The following is a 26,653-nucleotide window of genomic DNA, read 5'->3' on the forward strand; positions in this document are numbered from 1 at the left end:
AAAGGAGAGAAATGCAAAAAGAAGGACGTGCAAGTAGCGTTCTGAAATGTGCCAGGGTAAAAAAACAAGGACAGGGCATTTTTGAGAGAATTTCAGAAGTGGGATGTGATAATTATGAGTCAGAATTGAAGGACGAGAATGAGTGGAAAGGCATGAAAAGAATATTACTGAAAGAATATAAGTGGAAGATGCAAGCAGCGAGAAAAGATCACGTCAAAGGGGCAGGAATTGATGGCATAGTGTTAGGGGTAAGAAAGGATTTGACGGTAGAAAAAAAAAGGGAGGGAATATAGAAGAAAACGATGGAACAATGGTTATGAAATAAACAATACAATGAAACTCTTCAGTCAATAGGAACCTAGGACGAAAGAAAGAGAAGTTAGTCACTCTGTTTGTAGATTGTAAGGGAGTATTTGACTCATTTAAATGAGAGAGGAGTAGACGAAGGTTTAATAGAAAGGATAAAAAAAATATTTGTAGACACTTATATAAAAATGAAGATAAAAGATGAGAAAGGAGAAGAATTCTGGACAGGTAGGGGGCTCAGGCAAGGATGTCCGTTGAGTCTAATTCTATTTAGTATTCTTCTGGCAAATTTAGAGGGGAATTTTGAGAGAAAAAGGGGGAGGGGTATTAGTAACAGGCAAATTATATTCATAAGCTTATACAGATGATGTAGTGATGGTAGCGGATGATAAAAGAGGTATGAATCTGTTGATGAGAGTGTTCGAAAACTATGTGAGAGAAATGGATTTAACAGTAAATGTGAAAAAGACTAAGATAATGTGTTTCAGAAATAAAAGGGGTAGATTAGAGCACGAATAGAAGATAAATAGCGTGGTAGTGGATTTGATGGATGAATTTTGTTACCTAGGATTTTGATCTAAAACGAGAGGAGAAAGCGTGCTGCATGTGACAAAGAGATAAGAATCTGCAAGTAAAGTAATAGGAAAAGTATCAGGTACAGGAAAAAGAAGGTTCAAGTACGACCGGAAAATGAGAGTGTGGATGTTTGATGTGTTAATATGGTCACTGTTCAGCGACGGATTGAAAATTTAGGGATGAAAAGAACACAAGAGAGTGGAAAGTTTGCATGATAGATTTTTCGATGGATTGTGGAAGTTTTCTGGAGCTTCCCAGGTTATATGCTAAGGAAATAAATAATAAGGAACAAAATGTAGTCAGAGAAGTGAAAAGAGCCTAGAAATTCGAAAAAAAAACTAGGAAGGGGAGATGGAAGCAAAATTGCACAATCGTGTGCCCGGGAGATTATGGATAAAGAGAGGAGGGGTAACGAGGGTTGTTCAAAACTGGCGGATGAGAGATATGAAATGAGGTTTAAAAGTGGTATGCAAGTAAGAGGTAGAGATTAGAAAAAATAGAGGAAGAGATGAAAGCCAAGCAACGAAAGAAAAGATGAAAAAAATCGCAGATTCATGGATGTAAAAGCATGTAGATATTTGATGAATGAAGAAGATAATGGGTGTGAAGTATGTAGGTATCAGAAGGAAACATCGTTGCATACCATATGTTAAAGAGGTGTACAGGTGACGAGGGGGGAGGGAAAAGTATAGAAGAGAGCGTGAAATGGATTTTGAATGAAAACAGTCAGACAGGGGATTGAATGAAGAATTTGGAATATTCGAGAGAGAGAGAGAGAGAAAGCTGGTTGCACAGGGCAAGCAAAAATAAAAAAATGACCTATCCTGACAGGTGTCAATCATAAGCGTTAATTATTATTAAAGTACATTATTATAGAAACAAATAAATTAAACGAATTATTTTCATAATTTTTGTCTTTTAATTCTGGAAATAATTATACACTCTAATTAAGGTTCCCGAGAGATATCACAACTAATCTCAATTTATAATTTTGAAGGTGAAGTATTATTCATTTTCAAATAATATAAAAACCTAAAATAAAATACATGTGAAGTAATATTCTACGCCTGTTCACAACAGAACTAATAATTATTTAACAATAAGGCAATACCACAGTATTTATTTATTAATTATTATTGCATAATCTTCTAAATTTATCAATTATAATCAATATTTATTCACAATTATAATTGATTATACATTGCTTCATATTAACATCGATTTTAAGATTTTCAGACCAAATCTGTCGAAGAAGGTGCTTATATCTGCTTCAGAGAGACTCCTTCACTGATATTACGTTATGCATGTGGCTTTGAAACACGCGCAGGTATGTGTAGGTCTCTCCGGTGTCAAGATGTCTGATTACACTTATATTTACAAGCTCCGGGTCCTCGGGAACGCCAATGATCTTGCCTAGCTTTAGATGAATGTTGGCACGTTTGACCAATTTAAAGTCCATACCAATCTCTCATGTGTACTTCTTGACATTGTTTAAAGCACTGTGAAGTTTGCTTTTAGCAGAAGCATAGATCTTCCGGTCATTCGTATAAATAACATGAATGACCTTATGTTTGCAATGATTCGTGTCTCCAAAAACATAACCAGAAGAATTCCGTAGTGTGAGAGATAGAGTCAGAACTGTGATCCAAAGAAGCAGCGGTCACATGATTATTTGCAGATGAGATAGTAAATCTAGTTTCTCGAAGGGGCATCAATCACTCTATGCATCTCACTATGTGCGAATGAACCTTCAAGCTTTCCGGTACACAATCCAGACAATTCACAGAACGCGCTGATGGGCTGTTGTACCTTTGCAAACGCACCTGTTAATTAGCAAGCAAGCTCTCGACAGCCTGATACACCTTTTTTGAGCCACGTTAATCGTATATCTTACTGCACATAGGATACATAATTCGAACAATCCTGGTTTATAGGACAGATATAATGATCTTATACAGTGTGTCCAAACAAGTTATTGGCCTGTAACTCTCTAGGTTGGACAAGGTGCTTTTTGTTTTTTTGGTAAGAGCCTTATGCGTCCTAACACCAGCCACTGCGGAGTGGACGTTTCCGACTCTAAATATGACGCAAATATGCTGGCCAGATGCTGCTGTATAGAAGTGCAGTTCTTTCTCCACAGGTTCTTGACACCATCTGATCCTGCAGCGGAAAAGTTCGTTATACCCCTAAGATCTTCTGTTACCTCTTCGACAGTGATTGATCTACGTTCATCCAAAGATGTTGTGAGATTGTCGTAAAGATCCTTAAAGCGGATAATATTATCAGTATCTTTTTTCAACTTCATTGCTTTTGGGATCATGTACACTTCTCACCAATAAGTCGAGGACACGTTCAAGCGGGTGCTAATCTGAAAAACTGCACCCGCTGTCAGTAAATTCGTGGTACTATTTCAGGCGTAACCACGTCTCATGACCGTGAGATAGGTGGTTACAATCTGTGACGGACTTAATACGATGATCCATAAAAAATCGGGGGCGGACTGGGCCATCGGGCAAGCGGGAACATGCCCGGTCGCCCCCAGCAAACACCACTTAATAATATTCAATCATACAATGAATGATGAAATTTCGGGGCCCTTTTTCTTAAGGATCCGGAGGCACTTTGACCCCAGTGCGCCCCAGTGCGAAATTCTAGTGCACCGTAAGGACACGAAACGACTCAAGGATGACGGACTTCTGCATTTTGCCCGGAAGTGTCTCAGCATTTCGTTCACACGCAGAGGTGTTTTTCAGACTATTAACCAGGAAAAGCTTGACACCTCCAAGAGCGCCGATGATTAGGACAATTAGTTTAACAAAATATTTCGGGTACAGTCGTCTCAAATGGTTGGTCTCAGTGTTGCCTCCCTTTCCCTGTTTTCGGCTTGTTCTGGCTGCGGTTGACTAGACGCTTCACTTACATAAACCCTTTTCTGAAGATCGTCGACACGGTTTCGCAGTCGTATATGCGAAAAATATGAGCGCTGTAGGTGCTTCTCGCACCACAAAGCATGCAGTCGCGTCTTGTAATCTTTTCGTTAAGGGACCATACTGGTATCATATTACTCCAGCAGGTCGTCCCTGAGTTAATCAATTCTCTCAAAAGTATTGAGATGTTGCCTGTCCATCCCATTGATTCCGTCTTGACTGCTTCCTCAACTTTCAGGTATTTTGGATTGTTGTCCGACCCATTTTCGGGAGCCCAGTGTGTTCGATTGTTTCAAACCGCACTTACTACAATTATGTTTGGTATTGTCATTGTTGTTCCCAAGAGTAGCTAGGGAAAAAGGTTTGTCCATCAGTGTAGAGCCTCGAATGCAAGGATAAGACTGCATTCTCTAAGAGAGCACTCGGTATCGCGGAGACACCGTTTGAGACACCTTACCCAGGTGCTACTCAGCTTTTGACACGGTTGTTACGCATCTGCTTAGGGCTTATTCCTTAGGGATCATCCCTGGACAATTGCTCCGGTCTGCCTAATAATTTTTGTAACTATATTCGAAAGAAACCCCGACTACAGGGAAGGGGGGTGTTGAGTAAGGTGAGGACGAAGAGAAGGAAGAAGAGGAATGGAGAAGAAAATATTGTAAATAGGAGAGGAAGTTGGTGCAAGAAAACTGTGAATTTTGTAAATAGTAGATAATTATTAGGTGTTAGCCGCGGAGGCATAGGCTGGTAATGCGAGGCATGGCGAGAAAATAGATACATTCGAGGCGAGGCAGGCTAGGCTATAAAAGCGAGCGCATTAGGTATAAGGTGTGGATGGATGTTAATTCTTAAGAGGTAGTTGTAAGAAAATTCTGTAAAAATGAAAGTGTAAGTAAGTCAATTTTTCAAGGCCACCAGGCCGAAAAATAAACGTTTTTCTAAACTAAAATAAAGCAATGCTTTTCCTTACTTGTGGAAGCCTGGTGTCAAAAAAGGTGATACGACAAGTAAAAATGTTATCAAGAAGAAATATTGAATCACGTTAATTCCACTCTTGTCCTTTTCTTGGTATGACCAGGTCTCGCTACCGCGCAGTACATAGGCTATAAATATAGAATTATATATTGTTCCTATGTAATTCATTTTCTTTTTTTAAGAATTAATGAGTTCGTAATAAATAGTTCAATACTTTTTTAATTCATTTTTTAATATTTGTTTTAATAATAAAATGCAAAATCTAATTTGAATGTACGTTTGCGAAAAAAAGTAATTTCGGTAAGTCCGGGGAATTACTTCAGCACTTTTGCGAAACTTTTGTTTATTAAATAATAAACATTATATCGATTTTTTTCCATGGAATCTGCATTACCATCAAATAGTTGCCATCAATCAGTGCAACTATTTTCTGTTATTTTGATAGTTAATTTAATCGACAGGTTGAACTTTATTTTCGCGATTGAGAAAAAGGTATCTACACTGATTATTGGTAACTATCTCTGATGATAATACAGCTTCCTTTGAATTACTCATATTAACACCCGGTTTGAGATAGCGTGTATTTTTGAAAAAAATATTCTTTTTTCAATCTATACAATAGGTTCATGGAAAAGCATTTCCGTTTATTGAGTATTGTACATTATACCACATTAAAAAAACATTATCTGGGACAACTAATAAAAATTTATGGGACAACTATTTTAGTTATTACTGCTATTTAGTTGGTTGTGAGAATTACTTGTGTCAGTTGGAGCACGAGTAGTTGTCGTTACGATCTAATTAGGTACACCAACAAGTCTACCAACGTCAGCATGAATATTTAATTCTTGTTACAGGGACTAACTCAAATAGCTGTTACTATACTATCGAAATCTAAATTAAAAAGATCGGAGTGTGCACGCGGGCATATATTTTTTTAACCGTCTCCGGGACGCTAATATCAGTTCAGATGATAAGACATGTCAAAAATATATTTCCCCATTCCTACTGGGATCTTAATTGCAGATTCACTTTGTAGTTCAGGGTTTTCAGTAAAAATTTTAAAATCGTTCGATTTGACAATTTCTTATACATACCTTCAAATACTTCGATATAATCCCGGAGCCTAAACTTTCCAGCGCCTCTGCTACTTCCATAATTTATGTAAAAAACATTCAGCGAAAATCTCAGTAGAATTCAAGTGAACAGCAAGTTGTGACGGCCACGTCTAAACGTTCTCCCTCATTTTACCACAGGTATGTAGGTACCTTTGTCGCATTCTCAGTCGTACCAACCAAGTTAACAAGTGAAATAGTTACGCCACCTACTTTTATTTGTTGTATAAATCAATTAGTGGTACAGATGACTAAAGCATTAATAACTCTGACTACTAAAATATTACTAACTTAAATTATTCATGAGTATAACAAAAGGCTTCTTAAGTCGTCTATTAGCTTAGTCGGCGTCAACAACTGAATAGTTTTAAGTACCACTGAATTCTGTATTAATAAATAGGTAGTAGACCCAACTATTCATTTTTCTCAGTGCATCTCTTAAGACGGGCATCACAAAAAAATAGATTATATAAAAAGTTACATATTTCTTATAAAAAAAAATTTAAGTGATTTTTGAAAGGCTCGTCTGTGAGCAGTATTGTGCACTATCATAAGGCGTAGGGGGGAGTGTGTAACTTTTTTTTTCATATAATATTTTTCGAATAAAAAAATATTGTTGAAGTTATAATTAGGGAATTAAAGGAATAGTTATGTTACGTGAAGAATCACTTTTACAGCTTCATACAGTATTTTGTTCTAAAATCACACAGAATATGTCTTTTTTACTCTTTCGATTCTGTCACTCTTCTAAGTCTGATTTTCGTAGGTCCTCCTGTTTTCTTCTTCTTATGGGGCGTTAGCGAGACCTCAGGTAAAATTAGCATCGTCCGATTTCTGAGTGGGTACTTTTTTTAAAGAAATGTAAAAAGAACACAGGGCCCTTTCTACTAGATTTATTACGGCACATACTTTTCTTTTAGAATATCTTTTCTAAGATGACTAAATACCTGTGGGATACACAATAAAACAACATCATTATTACGCTAAAAATTACACTGTTCGACATTTTTCAACCTTTTTCTTTCCCTCAAATCACTTTTGATTCTATATATGTCTTGTAGTATTTTGTTGGTGGTTTAAAAAGTTTTTATAAACAATCAGAAAGCCCATAAACGTATTTTTTGAACATTGGGAAGCTTACAGGGTGTCCCAGGAATATATGCTGTTCCTTGTAATGGTACATATTTTATGTATTATAGGGCATTGAAATTGAATGTAGGTGAATAGCTAGTTGCGAGTATGCGTGCGACCCCGGAAAATAATATCTCCTACCGCGGTAACTTTACCTTGCTTCGAACATTGAAAAAACGGAAGTTTAGGTTAGGTTTTCGCACATTTGGTGAACGTAGCAAAAATAATTTCAGTGAGCCTAAATAATTCGTACATTATTATAAATGATGAGTTACCGTGCCTGAGTAATGCAGAGATCAATCAAATTTTTTGAATTCTCTAAATCCTTCTGAAAGCGTAGAATTATTTTCAACTATTTTCAAATTCATCAAATTTGCTAGATGATGAACTACTGCTGAAATAAAATGAACTCATTTTTTTAATTCTGCATAATTCTGTAGAAGTCTTTGAATTCTTCTAACATCTTTAGAATTCTCTAAATTTCTTCGAATTAATTTGTAATTGATTTAATTCTTTTAAAGGTCTTTAAATTCGATTCGAAAGTTTAGGATATGACTTGATATATTTTCTCAATTTTTCTGAAAATGCGGGATTCTTTTCAAATATTTCTGTCGTTTCAAAATTGACGAGAATCGACGTTTGTTTATCAAATTTATTTAAGCAAATGTGTAACAATTGTTATTAGGTTTTGCAAAGTCGTACATATCATTTATTGTCGACAAATTTTTAATCAATTTGGTAAAAGCAAATAAGTGTTTAGATCATGACATGACTATGATATGCATTTGCTTGATTACTTTGTTTATTTCATTGCTAATTTGTTTGGATTTGAACAAAATTAAAATTAAACTAAGCATTCTTTCACCTATATCCCTAACATGCTGGTCATAAGGGCTAAAGCGTAGGCTTTGGACCCACTCCGTCGGTTTGCGGGTTCGATTCGCGCCTCGCACTCTGGAAGAGCCTCGGTGGGCCATGCGGTGAAGACTAGCGACAAAGTTTCTCTAAGTACTTGAAGCTGTTGCTCTTGGTGGTTCGCAACCCACCTTAAATTGTAGGTCCCCCTCCCACTATCAAGTAAGTGTGGAGGGGGAGGGGTGAAAAGGAATAGGGAAGAAGGTGCAAGATAAAACCCTTAGGGGACACATTAGAAGAACAAAAATAGTAAAAAGAGGTTTATATTTAGTGGACACCTTTTCTGTTAGCACGGCACATATAACTTTCACAACTAGATAAGTAGTTGCAAGAAAATGGGATCAGTTATTTGGAAAGAATTTTCTTTATTTGTTTTTAAATGAAAAAAAGATATAAAAAATATTATCCCACAAATTTTTTTGAAATCTTGTTGACATTTATTTAAGATCGGAGTACGGGTCTAGCGGGTAAAGCGCACGTCTTTAAGGGTATTTTTCTAGAGACCCCCGTACGTATTTTTTTCTTTTAAAATTTTGTTGGGCATTTTAAGTAAAAATCGCTATTTTTCAAGAAAAATGTTCGCCATTCTGCAGCTGTAAAATCTCTTCAATGTAAAATAATAAAAAACGACGTAGAGGGGAGGTATTTTATATGTCAAGAGTGTGTACAACATTTTTAAAGAATCAGTGCAGTAGTTTTTGAGTGAGAGTTGGCACCCACATTGAAAATGGTAGTTTCGAGCAAAACGACTTTAAAGTTTTAAACTTTGAAAAAGTGTAGAAAAAAAACTTAATTTTGTAACTTACACTGAATTATCCATTTCAACTGCATAAAGCACATTTCCTGCATCAAAATTTATAGAAAATTCTGGCAAATGTTATTATAAAATCACTGCGCAAAAACTGTTTGACCAAGCTAATAACGCGCAAAATTGTAAGCTTCAAACTGAATTGTCCATAAAAGCTTAATATGCCCCACTGTGGGTAGACCATGCTTTCTATTCGAAAACAAAAACACATTCAACGGTTCGAACGACAAAAAACTGTTACCAACGACTCTATGCTGATTTACTTGAATTTTCGGCACGATAGGAATAAAGTGTTTAAGCTTTTATTTGAGCCCATGTAAAATATTCTAGCAAGTATCATTGATACTTACGTAAACGCCCTAAATAAGTGTGTCAATTTCATTTCTGATATTCTTATCATATATTAGTCAAAAATACATATACTTAGAAGCATTTACAAATGTCAAATATATTTCTATATTTCTGTTAAAACACTTTAATTCTTTTTTTACAAATGCATTGTTTTTTATAAATAGCTCTATGCCGGAATGATTCCACATGAGTCTAATTTTGTATACGTGTAACTTAATGCATTTTACGTGTTTTCATCATTCCATTTCACTAAATTACACTGGTGTTATGTATCGCTATAAAAAAACGGTTACATGGTAGCAATGCGTTTTTTATCGCAAGCATTCGACAAAATTGAAGAGAATTCATGGAAATTTAATAATTCAACATAATTCTAGTACAATGGTTCTCCTTCAATAAGTATAAATGGACACAATAGCTTTAATTCTGAAGTAATTTTCAGTCTGAAAAATTTCTATAATGCTAGAGTGCTAATTTTAAATTTAATTATCTGAGCTTTGAAGCAGTCAACTTCATGCTGATTATACAGACCAAAAAATTTACCTCGTTGGGCTTGGGTGGAGTTTCGACAGAAACGGGGAGATCGCTGAAGAGGCAATTAGGGTCAGCCAGAAAACATGTTTTTTCTCTGACCCATCCCTCTGCTTTCTGTATTCTCCTCCTTGCGTCAGATAACAGCCGTTTTTTGTCAATAATATTCTGCTTGATCGTTAGCAGCTTTCACTTATCCAGTGTGTGATGGTAGATCCTCAGTTATTGCGCTAACTTTCAAACACTTTCCATGAACGATCTATCAGATGTTAAGAAGTCAATCACACACTAAACGCGGGACGCATTCAATTGTTTTTCCTACGAGCAGCTATGGAATGGGTTTGTCCATATTTTAGAGTCCTGTATGCAAGTATAAGATTGCATAAGACTTCCATAACTTGGGAGATTTTATTGATATTAGGATGTATTTTTTGCAATTATTTATAAAACGACGTAGATGTGAAAGAGTATTTTTGCAGAAAAAATGTCAGAAACGATTTAAAGAGGTGAAGTTGAGCATGTTTAAAAAAATTGACGACCACTTGCTTTTCTTTGGGTTTGGCTTGTTTTGGCTTTGGGTTTGGCTTTTTTCACTTGCTTTGGGGTTGAAATGAGGGGTAAGTGAGCTAAAAATCAGAAAATTCGCTACAAAAAATTGTAAAGGGTTTTCGTGGGTAATAAAAACGATTCTAGTAACAATTTCTTCAAATTCCTTAACTGCATGGATGATTTCTCGCTATCATTCTCCTTTCTAGGGGTGGAACGGACAGCGAGAACCTGAAAACGCGAAATAATATCGCAGAATAGACTTCAAATGGTTTTCGTGGGGGTTGAATATAATTTCGGCAACAATTCCTGCGTTATTCTTTACTGTGCGAATGGTTCTTCGCTCCCCCCATTCTAGGGTATATTCGAAGAAGGCGTTTTGAAGACATGATTTTCATAAAAATGTTATTTAGGATTATTTAGAATTGGTACGATATTGTACCAATAATTTATTTAAATAATAATATAATAAGAGACAACTCTAAATACTTTTTTATTATGATTTATTCAAAAAAGTATAGATATTATAATATCATATTTTAATATCTATATTTTTTGAATGCAAAAAAGTAAGAAAAAATAGATTATTGTTACCGCATATTTCTTAAAAATAGTGAAGTCATACTTACTGGCAAATTATAAATAATCTAGCTGATTTATATTATGTTCTCACACAATCTAAATTAAACTAAAAAATAAATAATACATATATATAATTGTTGAGGTCAAGTCATGAAAAAATATAAAGTCTCCAGAATGCCTTCTTCGAATATTCCCTAGAGTGGGGGAAACGAGGAACTATCCTAATATCCTAATAATCCTAATAATTGTTCCTTAATTTTCCAACAATTTACTAGAATTAAAAAAATTGTATCGATATCATGATTTCCCTTTGAGATTCCCGTTATATTAGATTTTAAACCAGAAATATTTTAATCTGTTAAAGGTTAGATTAAACGTATGGATTATACTGCGAAATGCATATGAGTCAGGCTTGAATGCGGCTATTGGAGTTTAGGATAGCCTAACGGTGGTACCTGTCGAGAGCTGAATCTGCTATTTTACAACTATTGTTACGAGACGGTTATTAAATGAAACCTTAAATATGTAACGTTCATAAGGCAGAAAAGTTAACACACATACCTTCCAAACAAGGTGATTCCTTAATTGTATCGGAGACTTTGTGCATAAAATAATCCTGACTAACGTCAGTACTTTGGTAATTCGATTGATCTTGGTAAGCCCATGATTTTGTATTTTTGATACCTATACTTCGATGAGATTTATTCTTAGTACTTTTAAATTTGGTAGAAACGCTGCAACTTTCTCTATTTTGTGATATCGACGATATTCGGTGAACTAAAGTTGACTCTAGAGTAGGTTCAATCCAAGCACCTTTGTAGGGCACAATGTTTGTATGATTTAGTTTTGCAATCGTTTTCACTTCTACTAAATGTTTCATAATGGCATTTAACCTGTTTGATTTCACTGTTATCTTTTTGATTGCATATTCAATTCCATCCAGTCGATTCAGTGCTCTGAAAACATGCCCGAATCCACCAGAACCAATTAAGCTTATTTCATGGAATTCCTGATGATACCGACTCCAGTCTGTTATAAAGAAACTGGTCGCAGAAGATAATAATACGATGTTAAAAAATACTTAGAATGAAAATAATTTGTCTTTTGAGTAAAATAAACAACATACCTAGGAACTTGTAAAACCGTTTCTGTGTTAATTGATGTACGTGCAACTGCCACTAGATGATAGAACGCTTGTTGATAGTGATTTCTTATCATTTCAAAGTCTGCCATGTGATAGGAATTGTCGATTAATTTCATTTCATGCAGCTTATCACAAACTGCTGAAATTATTAATTCGTTAATTGACAAATAAGGTACCTAACGTACAAAGTACGTACGGAATATTATTTTAGAACGCTACAGTGAGGCAGGAGCTCCGATTCTGTTTCAAAAGTCCAATTTTACAATTTGTTCCAACAATCATGTAATTATAATCTGTGATAATTAGGGCATGTAGTTCGTAAATTATTTCTTAATTAATTATATCCTGCGCCATTGAAATTGACGTAAATAGTGAAATTGTGGTTTTTTTTTAATTTGTATGTGCTTTTCGTCTAAATATTTCATATATTTATAGGTCGAATATCAATTTTTAAATGCCTGCTTTTTTACTCCAATTAATATAACTATCAAGATACAAGCTCCAATATAGTAACTGCTATAATTTTAACCTAACTGCAGACTTTAGAAGTGGTTCCTCTTGAGCAAGAAATTTCGTTTTTAAAATTTATTTAAAGATCTAATCAGATTAGTACTCAGCTCCTCAAAAACTCCTAAATACTACGAAAACCTTACGATGCCACGTTATGTGTAAATCCAATAATTTTTTGAAGTACTCGCCCGTCTGCTCTTGTTTTTATAATATCCGTTTAGCACACTAAGATTGTGAACCACTCTGCTTGTTACTCCAACCCAGCTATAACATGCATCGCCCCTTCCTATTAATATATTTTCATAGCAAGACTACATAGGGGGAATTAAGTAATGTTGAGACCCTCCTAGTGAATGCTACTTGTGATATAAAAATGCATTTATCAAAATTAGGAGAATCTAAAATAGATTTATGCACTGCTAATGAGGAGGTTTCCCATGCCAGATAGGCTGATAACGAAGAGGAGAGGGACTAAGGAGAACACCAAAACCAATAAATAATAATGTAGAGTATATTAAAGATTTTGAAGCGCTTGCCGCTTCCCGAGGATCGTCGGGGCAACCCTGGAGCCACAGCTGGGGGCCACAGCATGCGGGACGGTGGTGATGGTGAGCTGCGAGATGGTCAGGCAGATCTCACTAATAAAACAGCTAGCCAGCAAGAACATCTGCCACAAAAGGTAAGCAGTGAAATATCAGATTGCTTTCGATTGTTGAAATAGTTGCTATCAAAATGGAAGTGGACATAATTTACCAGATCCACTACAACCAGGTCGGGATATTAATAACGATGATGTGAACAGCGAAATCTCAGAAAAACTACAGCACCTTGAAAGGAATTTTGGTCATACTTTACTAAATTTCAGATATGTAGAACCAACACTAAGGCATTCTGTGCCTAAGGTGAACACCACAAATGATCTGCATGCACTAATAGAACACCTCAACAGCAAGGTTTTACCGACGTATTTTAACGTAACACAAACTGCGTTAGAGGTGCGAACTCTTGTACACTGTGCAGCTGTGGAAACAACTGTCTTCTACATAATCTATTAGTTGTTTAAAATGAAGAAACTGCAAACAACTATTCTCATTGATGCAGCGTTTGGCAGGACCTGACGTTTAAAGATCAGAGAGTAGAACTAAAAAAACAAGGTTCAACAGACTGCTTATTTTCCTATTTTTTTATTTTATTATGTATATATGGTAACGAAGTTAACCAATTTTGTATTGCAAAAAGGCAAAAAAAAATCGGGTAGGAACTCGCGGAAGCCAAACCTCTAGCAGCTGGTCCCATTTAATAGTATTTTAATAAACAAACGGAACAATTACTCACTGTCTAGCCAAGACTAAGGTCGAGACTCCGTAAGCATTTTAACGTTAATTTATTTTGTTAGATGATCGGTTACCTTATTAGTACCACAAATGTTGTGAAATTGATTCCACTCACAGCAGACCAAAACCTTTGTCCGTCTTGGGTTGTTAATATATGTTCCGCTCAGGCGTTAAACAATTAAGGTACAAGCCGAGGCACGATATGGAAAAGAATCCCAACCCAGCTGTCAACTTGAGATAACTGACAGATGGTAAACATTTGGCAAATGTCAGCGAAGCCAGTTGTCGTCAAGCACCGTAACAGGAAGAGCCGGTCAACACCAGCAAGGCGCAGCAGGCCGCGCAAATACGATTGGTAGCACCAATAACATATCATCACGGCTGTCGGCCATGTTCAACGCAGAGAGGGGGCTACCGGCAGCACGGTTCAAGCGCAAGCAGTACAGCGCGGTAGTTTTGCGGTGAACGGAGAGCGCAGCACCAGGCAGACCATCGGGTAACACCGAACGAACCCTGAATGGCCACGAGGCAATACTCTCAAGCAAATCTTCTGAAGTTAATTTGTGAATTTCCTCTTTATCCACCAAAGAAGTGTACGAAATTTAAAAGTTTCCAAAAATTTGCCAAAAATTCTTCTCTGGTGTTTGGTATTTGGATTGAAATTTTCTAATCTATAAAGAAAATCGGTTTTATTATAAGAATGTTATTTTTTACTTGAGCAAGAGTCATTCCAAGATTATAAACTAATCTTTAAGGTTAGAAAAACTTTGTCCGAACCTATTTTAATATATTCAATATTTACTTGAATTTGATGAATGCAAACCCGGTTTATTCTTTTACGAATATAGGCATACCATACAAGCACTAATTTATAATGTTACGCACTATATGCGCGTATATACACATATAAGTATCACCGAAAAAATATATATAATGTAAGAGTACCCCTGCTATACAGAGGCAGGGGGAGTAAGATAAAATAAATCTGTGAACCTCTATTCTATGTATAGGCAAGAGAGTTGGAACGTGTGCATATGTAGAAGCAGAGGCATGTATTCGAAAATACGACGAATTAGAGAAAAGGAAGAAGTGACGGACTTCGTCGCTGTGTTGACACGCTTTCTGCAATGAAGCATTTCCACATCGTGGGAAGTCGGCAACCGTGGATCATCTTTCGCGCACGATGCACTTTATCTGTCGCCTTGAACCGCAACCGAGGAAGCTCACTAAACATCTAATTGTCGCAGAGAAAATTTAGGCAGTCCGTCGGTTTAGCCTATACTGGCTCGTCACGCGGTTTCTTCTTGTTACTTTGTTCTGTCCGGGTACCGGGTCTGACGTAATCTCAAAAACCATTAAAACAGAATAGAAAGGTAATAATTAAAGAAGTCAACTTCGAGCCATTCCAGAGGCCCCTTGAATAGATAAGGGCAAAGACCGAGCCCCTACCTCGCTCAATGAGGAGCAAATAACTTCGCTACTTTGTGGCGAATGGGAATAATCGGATAGAGGATATTTGTTCGATTACGCTCGTTCGTAACATATAGCAATACTTTTATAACAAAATTACCGCAAGAATTGGAAACAAAGTTTGAAATGTCAAAAATGCGCTATTTGAAATTTCGTCTGATCGAAATATTGCATTGGGAAAGGCGAATTGTAGAAGAAGGCATATGTAGTTTTTACCCGAAAAGTTGAATTTTTAATGAAAAAGTTTATTTTCAACAAAAAATATTAGTTTTTAGGCATTAAAGATAAGTCTTGTACCATGAAAGATGAAATTTTAATCCAAAAGGACACATTTTCTACAAAACTGCTGAATTATCGGCTAAAAAAATTTGCAAAAAAATAGCTGCATTTTTTTCTACAAAGAGTTTAACAAACAATTGAGCAATTACATTTTCAGTTCAAAAATACATGGAATTCGCAAACAAACAAAAAAATAAACAAAATAAAACGAGTTTTCAATTAAAATGATGAATCTGCAAAAATTTAAACAACAGTGCTACATTTAACCAAATAGTTCAATTATTAACTAGAAATGTAATTTTTCTGTCTACCAAATTCTTGAATTTTTAAGTCGAAAAGGCTAATTTTCTATAACACATTAGAATTTTCAATCCGAAAATATGACTTTTCAGAAAATGTTAAATACTAAGAAATATTTAAATTGCCCCTACAATGATGAATCTTTAAACGAACAGATTAGTATTAAAAAACAAGAATAATTTTCTACCAAATACTTCCATTTTTAAATAATATATCGTTCACTTTTACACACATACGTAAACTTTCTACCAAAATAGTTAAATTTTTAAACAAAAATAAAAAGTATCAACAAAAAAGTTCATTTTTACACTAACAGTTGAATTTTAAAGTAAAACAATTGATTTTACACCAAAAATAGAATACACATTTGTAATTCAAGAATTAATTTTCATCCGACAAAAACGAATTTTCAACAAAGCATTTAAATTTCCAAGCAAAGAGATGGATTTTCAGCTATTGAAATCAATTTTTACCAAAGAACTTTAATTTTGTACCAAGTAGCTGTATTTTCAAGGAAGAAGATTCAAATTGCAGAAAGAAGATAGCTTTGCAAAAAATACATCAGTTTTCAAATTAAATTAGTTTAATTTTCCAAGAAACACGATCGGCTTTCAACATAAAATAGAAAAGGAGTTGTCAAGGAAATTAATTTTTAACCCAAATATGACATTTTTCGACAAAAAAATTTATTCATTCACAAGCATGTCATTTCCATAAGGGACCACGCCTGGATTGCCCTCGTGAATTCCACAAGGCATGAGGGCAATCCATGTGGAGCCTGATGGGGGCCCCCTTCATTTTTCCACACCGAAATCGTAAATGTGTTCTTTCATTTTGACACTGATGTGTCGGCTGGTTTGTCCTATAGAGGCGCAAATTTGTTTATGTAAGGTAAAACGATGATATATTTCTTGAATAATTCTAGATCATTGTTGCTAACAATTCATGTATAATATTCAAGTTTCTTTCATGGAAACTATTGTCTGATAATCCTATTGCTCTGTCAGTTAAATTAGCAGTACTTGAAATGTAATCTTTAATAGCTATATTTGAGTGAGAATTAACATATCTATCTCAGATAGTAACTTTTCTGTACCAATCTGTAATAAGTTAGTCATCCACTCGGATAAGAGTTATATCAAGGAAATTAATTTCATTCTTAAGTTCCGTTTCTTAAGTGAATTGTAATTTTTTATGATATAAATTAAATTCTTTCAAAACCCTATCAATATCATTCTCTGGCGTGCACGTGAGAATATCGTCGACATACATATATAAAAATTTGTAATTCATTTTAAGTTTTTTGAGGATGTCATTCTCTAGTTTTCCATTAGAAGATCGGATATAACGCCAGAATGTGGTGATCCCATAGGAGTACCATATATTTGTTTTTAATATTTGTTTTGGAAAACGCAGTGTGCATTGTCTAAAAAGAAATCGATAATTTAGAAAAATGTATTGTGAGGAATAATGGTATGTTCTCTTAAATGGCACCAATTTATTTCACGGCATTTCATTACTAACTCTTATGGTATATTCGTAAATAACAATTTAAAGTCAAGAGACACCAATCTAAAATTATCAGGAATATATATGTTAATAATTTTGCTCTTCAGATCCCAAATATTTTTGATAAAAGTGTGTGTTTTCCCGAAAATCTTGTTAATAGGATTACTAATATACCTTGATAGGTGAGTTAGAGAAGACCCACAAAATGAAGAGACTCGTATCCTTGGCACGTTGGGTTTATGGATTTTTGGTAACCCGTAAAATTATGGAGCGATGACATTGTAACTTTTTAAGGTTTTAAACATGTCACAGCTAATGTAACCTTTGTTTAAGAGGTTACCAATGAGGTAATTCATTTTATTTTGTACTTTACTAGCTAGCAAGGTCTTTTTTTAAACATTTATATACTCATACGTCGGATAATAGTTAATAACATTTGTTATTGTAATTTTCCTTATCCGTCAGTACAGCGGAGTTACCTTTGTCTGAATTGGTGACAAAAATATCTGTATTTTGTGTCAAGAATTCTTTAGTAATCTTACCCATTTCCTCGAAATCAGATTTTATATAATTACACAGCTACACAAAAAAAGTGTGCGGATCTGGTAACAAGACACACATATTCCTATGGATTTTGGGGCGCTGAATTTCAATTCGGTATCAAAAATCACCCATCACGTCATGGTTGAGCCATAACCTCAAAAAATGATGAAAAATCATGCACTGAGGCAAAAAATTTCAAAATAATGCCAGTGATGCAAATTTTCACTTCAAAAACATGTCGACTTCTGTGAAGGATCAACCCTTGCCTGATATCAACTTATTTAAAATAACTTTACAAAACAAAACCTGACCTCACCTAACCTGAATTAACAGAAATTTATTTAACTACACGTAAAGCTCTGCAAGCATATTTTCCCAGTAGCAAATGTGTGCTACATCGAATGGGTTAACTCGAGCCTAACCTAGAAATAAATCTAACCTAGCCTAACCTAACTTCACGTAACACAATTAAACTCATTGTGTTGTCCCGTTGTGTTTGCGGTACCGTTTCATTCGGCTTCGACTTAACCTACATAGAGGTTTAACCTATCCTAACCTAACAAAACCTGACCTAACCTAACCTAGCCGACTGAAATTCAACCACACGTGTAGCTATGTAAGCGTACGGTTCTCAGTCTTAAATCTGTTCTATATTTAATAGGTTAACTCGTTCTTAACCTACAAATGAATCTAACTTAACAGAACCTAACGGAATTTTGCTTAACGCAACACTACTTAACTTAAGTGTTCCCGCTGTAACACAATAAACTTCATTTCACTGTACTACAGGTAGATAAAAATTTAGACGCACAGTACTCATTTGAAAAAACTTAGAACTACAAGTAGAATTGACCCCATTTCAATTAACCTGATAATGTTTGTATTAATTAAAATGTAGAACTCTAACTTAAACATGCAAATGAATAAGAGTTTTATTCAAAAATTTTTTCTCTCTGCTTTTCTTAGACTTCAGGGATATATTTATACTATCTTTCGTGTTTACATTTTATCTTGCTTTTTATCGTAATTAAATTGATTTAGAGACCTACTTCAGTCTATTTTCTGCCTGCTATAACGTGTACTTTTTTCTTCGAAGGAACGACGCAAAGGGTTACGCTTACGTTTAAGACCTACATTCGTTTCCCTTTTCAACATACAGCAAAAATCAGCCAGCATGACCTCGTCCCATCTACCCTGATATCGTTGTTCTATCACTTTTGTGGCTTGATGAAAACGTTCCCCTTGTTCTTCGCTGAAATCACCAACATTTTCTGGAAACTTATCCAGATGGGAATCTAGAAAGTGACGTTTTAAATTCATCAAGCAGCCTAACTTTTTCTAGTTTCTTATCATTTTCGCAACAATATTCTCGTAGTCTGGACTTTTTTTGTTACCGAGGAATTTTGCGTTTACTGCTTTAAAACTTTCTCAAGTGTCCATTTCAATTTTCGTCATGTGCCTCACGAAATTAGTATCTCTTGTCAATATTCGAATCTGTGGTCCATCAAAGACTCCTTCTTTCAATTTAGCGTCCGAAACATTAGGGAATTTAAGGGATATATACTTATAGCATTGTCCATCTTTGTCTAACGCCTTGACAAATTGCTTCATGAGCCCAAGCTTTATGTGGAGGGGTGGTAGTAAAATTTCTTCTGGATCAACGAGGCTTTGGTTAATAATATTATGAGAACCAGGTTTGAATGAATCTCTAAAAGGCCAATGTTTTTTGCTGTAATGATTGGCTCGATCTCTGTTATTCGTGTTATGCCGTAAAACAGCCTTAATGCTGCGTTTTGACGAATCAATGAAAAGTCGCCATTCTTCGTCTTTGTACACATTTTTCTTCAAGTGGTTCATTAGTCCGTTAACGTCAGTGCAGTACACTAAAGACGTCTCTTCGTCGTTAACGAAAAACTTTCTGTATTCTTTGTCCCTGTCGCGATAGAATGAAACTTTTGTCTTTGGCTCTAGAAGATTTCTTCTTTTTAGAAATGAAGCGGCAACTTCAGCGCAATCCAAGATCTCTTATAAAATCATTCAGTTCTAATTGTGACAATAATATTGGAACCTTCAATTTCATTTTATGCACGCCATATTCGTCATCTTTTTCGTGATTTTCATCGGAATCATCAGAACTATTTTCTGTTCGATCACTGGTTTCACTACCGTCTCCATGACGTTGACTTTCAACTTCCATTCTATAATCTTCTAAAGCGCTTAAATGAGTCTGGCGTGCATTTCTATTGATTTCAATTGGTCTTGTGACTATGCACACATTAATGTACGAAATGTTACTTTTATTTTTGGCGTTAAACCCTTTGACGGAATTCATGCAAAAGTAGCAGTCCTTCGCAATAACGGGTTTTTTCCATGTGGTTGGTGTAGAGTACTTGCAGTACTTTTCGTTTTTTGAATTTTTTAGACGATACAACATAAGTCTGCAGGAATTGCAAATGACGTGAAGAACCCATTTTCTTTCTTGGTGCAGCAATTTACGGTCAAAACACTTTTCGTACAGACTTTTCACTTCCTCGTCGATTGAGTTTCGCAAACTGCTCATTTCATATTTACTGAAAATGTAACAGAATGAATCTCAGCTATTCTTGCAGGCATGCGATTGAGAAATGCTCGCGGTTGTTTTCCTTGTAGCATGAGACTCTACACCAACCAAGTGATCCATTGATGAAGAGCTACGGTTGCATGATGACGACGTCCGAGAGCCCGCTTTCCCACCCTGATCAGACGCCGATACTGGGGTTTTTCCCTGCATCGTAATACACTTTTTACCTGTGTCTGCCATGACGGCATGAACGCCGTTTACCCAGGGACTCAGCCAATGTGGATCCGTTTCCCACCGTCACCACGTGGAGGTGCCCTGGTTACAGACACAGGCGAATAATGCTATGAACAAGCGGTTACAAAACTTCAGACATTTACTGCTATTATGTCAGAATATGAAAGTACGCAAGAACAGGGTTGCCAGCGTAATCGGTTAGGTTAGGTCAGGTTTTTTTAGGTTAGGATAGGTTTGACCTCTTTGCAGGTTAAGCCGAAGCTGAATAAAACGGTACCGCAAACACAACGGGACAACACAATCAGTTTAATTGTGTTTCGCGAGGTTAGGTTAGGTTAGGATAGATTTATTTCTAGGTTATGCTCGAGTTGACCCATTCGATGTAGCACACATTTGATACTGGGAAAATATGCTTGCAGAGCTTTACATTTAGTTAAATAAATTTCTGTTAATTCAGGTTAGGTGAGTTCAGGTTCTGTTTTGTAAAGTTACGTTAAATAAGTTGATATCAGGCAAGGGTTGATCCTTCACAGTTGTCGACATGTTTTTGAAGTGAAAATTTGCATCACTGGCATTATTTTGAAATTTATTTGCCTCAGTGCATGATTTGTCGTCATTTTTTGAGCTTATGGCTGAACCATGACGTGATGGGTGATTTTTGATACCGAATTTGAATTGAGCGCACCAAAATCTATAGGAATACGTGTGTCTTGTTACCATATCCGCACACTTTTTTTTTGTGTGGCTGTGTCATTATTGCAGTTGTTGCTCAAAAACTTATTCAAAATGTTAGATAAATTAGCACGGAAATTCATGCGATTATCTTCAGGTATGAAATTTATCTTGTCTTCTACATTTCCTAGTGTATTTTCTACTATTCATCATTAATCATAATAATTATTATCATTAATTTGTCATTAAAATTAATTTTATTTATCCACTTCATTATAGTAATAACGAAAAACAACTTTTAAAACTAAGAACTCAAATTCTTATAAATGATATCACGGATACTAACTTAAGTGTCAATCGAATTAAGCCTCAGATCAATATTTTAGAAACTATTTAAAAAGGCGGCGTTAGATAAAGTTATTTAATTATACATGGATTACAAAAAAATATTATTTACAGTTTTGGTCAAAGGCTTATTAAAAAATCAATAGGGAAATTCGAATGGTTATCTAAAAAATTCTATAACTATAATTTTAATAGAAACCCAATAAGAAATGACTTATAAATCTCACTAACAGAAACATTCCTAAGAATGTTAGTTATTTTCTCAGATTTGAGGTAAAACACACTTTTATCAAAAATAGTTGTGATCTGAAGAGCAAAATTATTAATATACCTATTCCTGATAAATTCAGACTGGAGTCTTTTGGAGTTAAGTCGTTATTTATGAATATACCAAAAGAGTTAGTAATGAAATTCCTTGAAATAAATTGGTGCCATTCAAGAGAACATACCTTTATTCCTCACAATACATTTTTCTAAATTATCGACTTCTGTTTAGTTAATGCATACTGCGTTTTCTAAAACAAATATTACAAACAACTATATGGTATTCCTATGGGATCACCACTTTCTGGCGTTATATCCGATCTTGTAATGGAAAACTAAAGAATGACATCCTCAAAAAACAGAAAATGAATTACAAATTTTTCTATAGGTATGTCGACGATATTCTCACCTGCATACCAGAGAATGATATTGATAGAATTTTAAAGCGTTTAATTCATATCATAAAAAATTACAATTCACTTAAGAAAAGGAACTTAATAATGAAATTAATTTCCTTCATATAACTCATATCCGAGTAGATGACACTAATTACATATTGGCACAGAAAAGATACTAGCTCAGGTAGATACGTTAATTTTCACTCAAAACTAGCTATTAAAAATTAAATCTCAATTATCACTCATTTAACAGACAGAGCAATAGGATTGTCAGGTAATAGTTCCCATGAAAAAAAAACTTGAAAATTATACATGCATTGTTGAAAGAAAACGGGCATCCAGATGAATTTATTAAAAAACAAACTAACAATTTAATCAAAGTGTTAATAGAAAAATCTTCTCGAAACCAAATTGATATTGTTGGCAACAATGATCTAGAATATAGTCAAGAAATATATCATCTTTATACTTGACATAAACAAATTTTCTAGAGCCTACAAAAACTTATTCAATCATTATAATGTTAGAGTGACATTCACATATAAAAAACATTATTTTAATTGATTCTCCAAAAACAAAGATCCTACTCCTTTCAGAGCAAAAAAACCATGTAATCTACTACATTCCATGTGAAAGTGGTTGCGCCTCTATAGAACAAACCAGTAGACACATCAGTGTTAGAATGAAAAAACGCATTTACGATTCCCGTGTGGAAAAATGAAGGGGGCCCCCGTCAGGGTCCACATGGATTGCCCTCATGCCTTGTGGAATCCATGAAGGCAATCCTTGCTTGGTCCCTTATGGAAAAAAAGACATGCTAATCCATAGGGGTCCAACATGGGCTTCCCATTTACGATTGTAGTAGATATCAGAAATACTGCGCTTGAGACTGACTCACATGATAATGACCACAATTTTATTTGTTCAAAAACTCAAATTTTAAGTAAGGAACAAAATTATAGTTAACGTAACTTAAAAGAAATGTTCCATATCATTAAGAATAACAATAGTGTAAACAAATGTCTGATACTGATTATCTTAGCCATATATATCACAATGTCATCGCTTTCACTCATTTTGCTCAAAGATACTAAATCCAACCTTTTAAAATTTACGCGCTCTTCGTCGCTGGTCAAGTGACCCACCTCAATTTATACTAGACTTCCTCTCTTCCTCCAAAACCATCTCAAAGCAAACATCTGTTAGCCCACAAAAATTTTTATTTTCTTATAAGTTTGCAAAAGATGGGGAGGAAGAGAGAGTTATTAAAAGTTTAATTACAAGTTTCATAAATTCTTATAATAACATGGTTTAAAACTTAGCGGTACCTCAGAGAGGAGGTTAAATTTAAAAAACACCTGTCAAAAATGGTAGGTTATGTTTATCTAGAATAGCTAATTTCTTTTATAATGTTTATCTAGCATAGTTATTCCTTTTTATAATCTTTAGTACAAAAATTTTTTAAATGTTTCTTAAGAAATTTAAAAATTATGAATATCCTTGAGACGACGATGTAATCAAGGTCAAAGATAAATGCACTGAAGAGATCCTTCACTGAAAGACGAATATCTTATACATGCCTTTTTAAATTAAAAAGACCAGTAGAACAAGAAAAACAAGATCTTTTACTTTATCTAATAAAAAGAATTTTCACCAAAATAATTCTACTCTTAGCTTGAAAATTAAACTATTTAGTTTTGGGTTAAAGTGGAATTTATTCGTGGAGAAATTCGGCAGTTTGCTTAAAAATAACTCTTTGAAAGTTAAAAAATTAACTATTTCATATTAACATTTACTTTTTTGGAATATTCGTCCATTTTGGTTGAATCTGACTATTTCTCAGTGAAAGTAAAGATATCGTTTGTCTGCAATATAAACTGTATTATAATTGTCGTTAAGGATTTATCTATTTGATTAAAATAATATAATTTTATAAAGTCAAAAACATTTCTTGAATATTAATTATTTTTGTTAAAAATTCATCTCTTTAGTGAAAGAATATAATTTTCTGAACTTTTTTTTGTCGTCATAAATTATTTTTTTAACTGAAAACTCAACTGTTCGAATTGTTGCACATTCGTCTTTTCTGGTGGAACTGAACTGGTTCAACATTTGTTTCTTACATTATAAACAAATCTTTTTTTGTTGAAACTTTAAATTTGGTTAAAAAATCGTCTTTTTTAGTTGGCAAATTCATCTATTTTGGGATAAATTTAATGTTTTTTGGCAAAAATGCACCTGAAAACGAAACTTCTTAGTAGACAATTTATCTATTTGGTAAAAAAATTCAATTATTATGTCGAATATTGGTAGTTTTTGGATGAGGTTTACCACTTATGATTGAGAATTAAAAACTTTCTTGAAATGAAATATTTTAACTATTGTATTTCTCGTTCAGAAATCTTTTTTTCTTTCGTTTTGTTGAACATTATATATTCATATTTTTAGTGGAAAATTCCGCTACTTGTTTCAAAGGTGAACAACTTCATAAAAACTTAATCACTGTGGTTGAAAAGTAATTTATTTGATGCAAGATGCGTTTTTTGGGTTAAAAGTTTATCTTCTTTGATAGAAATTTCATATTTTTCATTAAAAAAGGAACAGTTGGAATAAAAAATAAGCTGTTATTCTTAATGATTGAACTACTCTGTTAATGACTGATCGCTGTTTGATAAATTGTACTGTTTTTTATTTCAAAGTTGTTGTTTCAACTATTATCTTCCTAATTCAGAATTCTTAATTTTTGTTTAAAAATTCAACTATTTGGTTGAAAGTTGTATTACGCTGTTAAAGATTCTTTTTTTGTTTGAAGATTCATTGCTTTGGTTGAAAATTTAACTACTTTTTGAGAGATAATTTTTTTGCTTGCAAATTAATTTTTCCAATTGACAATATCCATCAAAAACATTACGGGAACCTGTAATCGTGGACCAAATGTTTCCTAGCTCCAGGTTACAAGAAAATGAAGGGTGTACTGTTCAAAGCAACGGAATTTCTCTGGCAAGCTGATACTAAGTGGGCCGGGCTAACCCACAGATATTCTCACATTCGAACAGGGGCTGTGTGAATTCCTAGGTCATGAAAAATCCAGACGAGCAACACATTTTAATTGTATATCATAGCAATACATAGCAGGCAAGGAGTAGGTCTGATTTTGAATAAAAGAGCGAAGCAGAATCACTAAGATCATGATTTCTTATCTCCCAGACTGTTGTGGACTAGAATGAAAGTAGGAATCGTAAGATTAGTTATCATAGCATGCTACGCGCTAGTTGATAGTGATCCCAGAGAAATAAAATATGCCTTCTGGGGCACTTTAAATGACACAATAAATATTTGCGATCGTGGTGAAATAATAATTCTGCTAGGAGATATAAATGGATGGCTAGGCATCCAAAATCCGGATACAAAAAGAGTACTAGGTAATTTTAGGGTTCCAAAAACAAATGATAACGGAGATAAATTAGTGAGCTTATGCTTAGAAAGGGGTCTGTTTATTACAAATACTTGGTTTAGGCATAAAATGATCTACATGTACACCTGGTCCAAAGGTAATAGCCACAGTATAATTGACTTTGTTGTTGCGGATGAAAGACTAAGAGAGCTATTGAAATTTACAACGATCGTGAAGCGTTCTGAATGCAATAATGATCATTACCTTCTGATCTCCAAAATTAACTTAGGTCGGGGATGGAGAAAAAAGAGAACAAAGAAAACAAAACAAAGGCAAATCAAAATTGAGAATCTACTGAAACCAGATGTGCGAATTGATTTCCAAAATTAGATAATCGAAAGATTAGATGGGGCAACTTGGGAGGCGCTTATAGAAAACAGACAGATCCGAAGTTCTATAAATATCGTCCAATTGATATAATTTCAGGTGTTGACGTGCATTACATTTTTATTGAGCCAGGCCTTCTAAAAGAACATCCTTCTGCCCCTGTTGCTCATAAAACTCTTTTTTGTCTAGATACTGCGTGGTCTAACGGGATAGTTCTCAATTTATAATTCTTCGGTCAGCACGTTTCACTGCTGCATAAATGACAAATTATATTTTGACCTACAAACTTTTTTTGAAAGATAATGAAGTAGTCCCATAAAAACCTCTTAGGACTCCAAGGGAGGAAGCTTGTGAATAGAATTTCTTAAAGACTCACTCTAGCACAAAAGAAGTAAAATAAATCGGGCGTCTTCCCACTAAAAATGATGTTACAAAGCTAGGAGATTCATACTTTTCATACTCTTCAGCTGTCAGGTTGCTACTTCACACTGAACAACGTTTCAAAAGGAATTGTGGACTCCAGGATGCTTACACCGATTTCATGAAG

General features: G+C 34.6%; 1 protein-coding gene across 9 annotated transcripts in view; it reads right to left on the reverse strand.

Moving 5' to 3' along the window:
• LOC117179920 (interferon-induced, double-stranded RNA-activated protein kinase-like) overlaps window positions 1–26,653 on the reverse strand; it is a 262,085-nt gene that overhangs the window by 88,682 nt on the left and 146,750 nt on the right. For 5 of the 9 annotated variants that reach the window (XM_033372136.1, XM_033372135.1, XM_033372131.1 and 2 more), the window contains 2 exons: window positions 11,890–12,046; window positions 11,325–11,806 (listed from right to left, as the gene is read on the reverse strand). In XM_033372136.1, coding sequence (XP_033228027.1) covers window positions 11,325–11,806; window positions 11,890–12,046 — 639 coding nt within the window. Of the gene's footprint in view, window positions 1–11,324; window positions 11,807–11,889; window positions 12,047–13,825; window positions 13,847–26,653 lie in introns of those variants that run through there. The other 4 variants (XM_033372137.1, XM_033372133.1, XM_033372138.1 and 1 more) reach the window with 3 other exon arrangements.

Source organism: Belonocnema kinseyi, chromosome 9 (genome assembly GCF_010883055.1).
Source record: "Belonocnema kinseyi isolate 2016_QV_RU_SX_M_011 chromosome 9, B_treatae_v1, whole genome shotgun sequence".
Lineage (NCBI taxonomy): Eukaryota > Metazoa > Arthropoda > Insecta > Hymenoptera > Cynipidae > Belonocnema > Belonocnema kinseyi.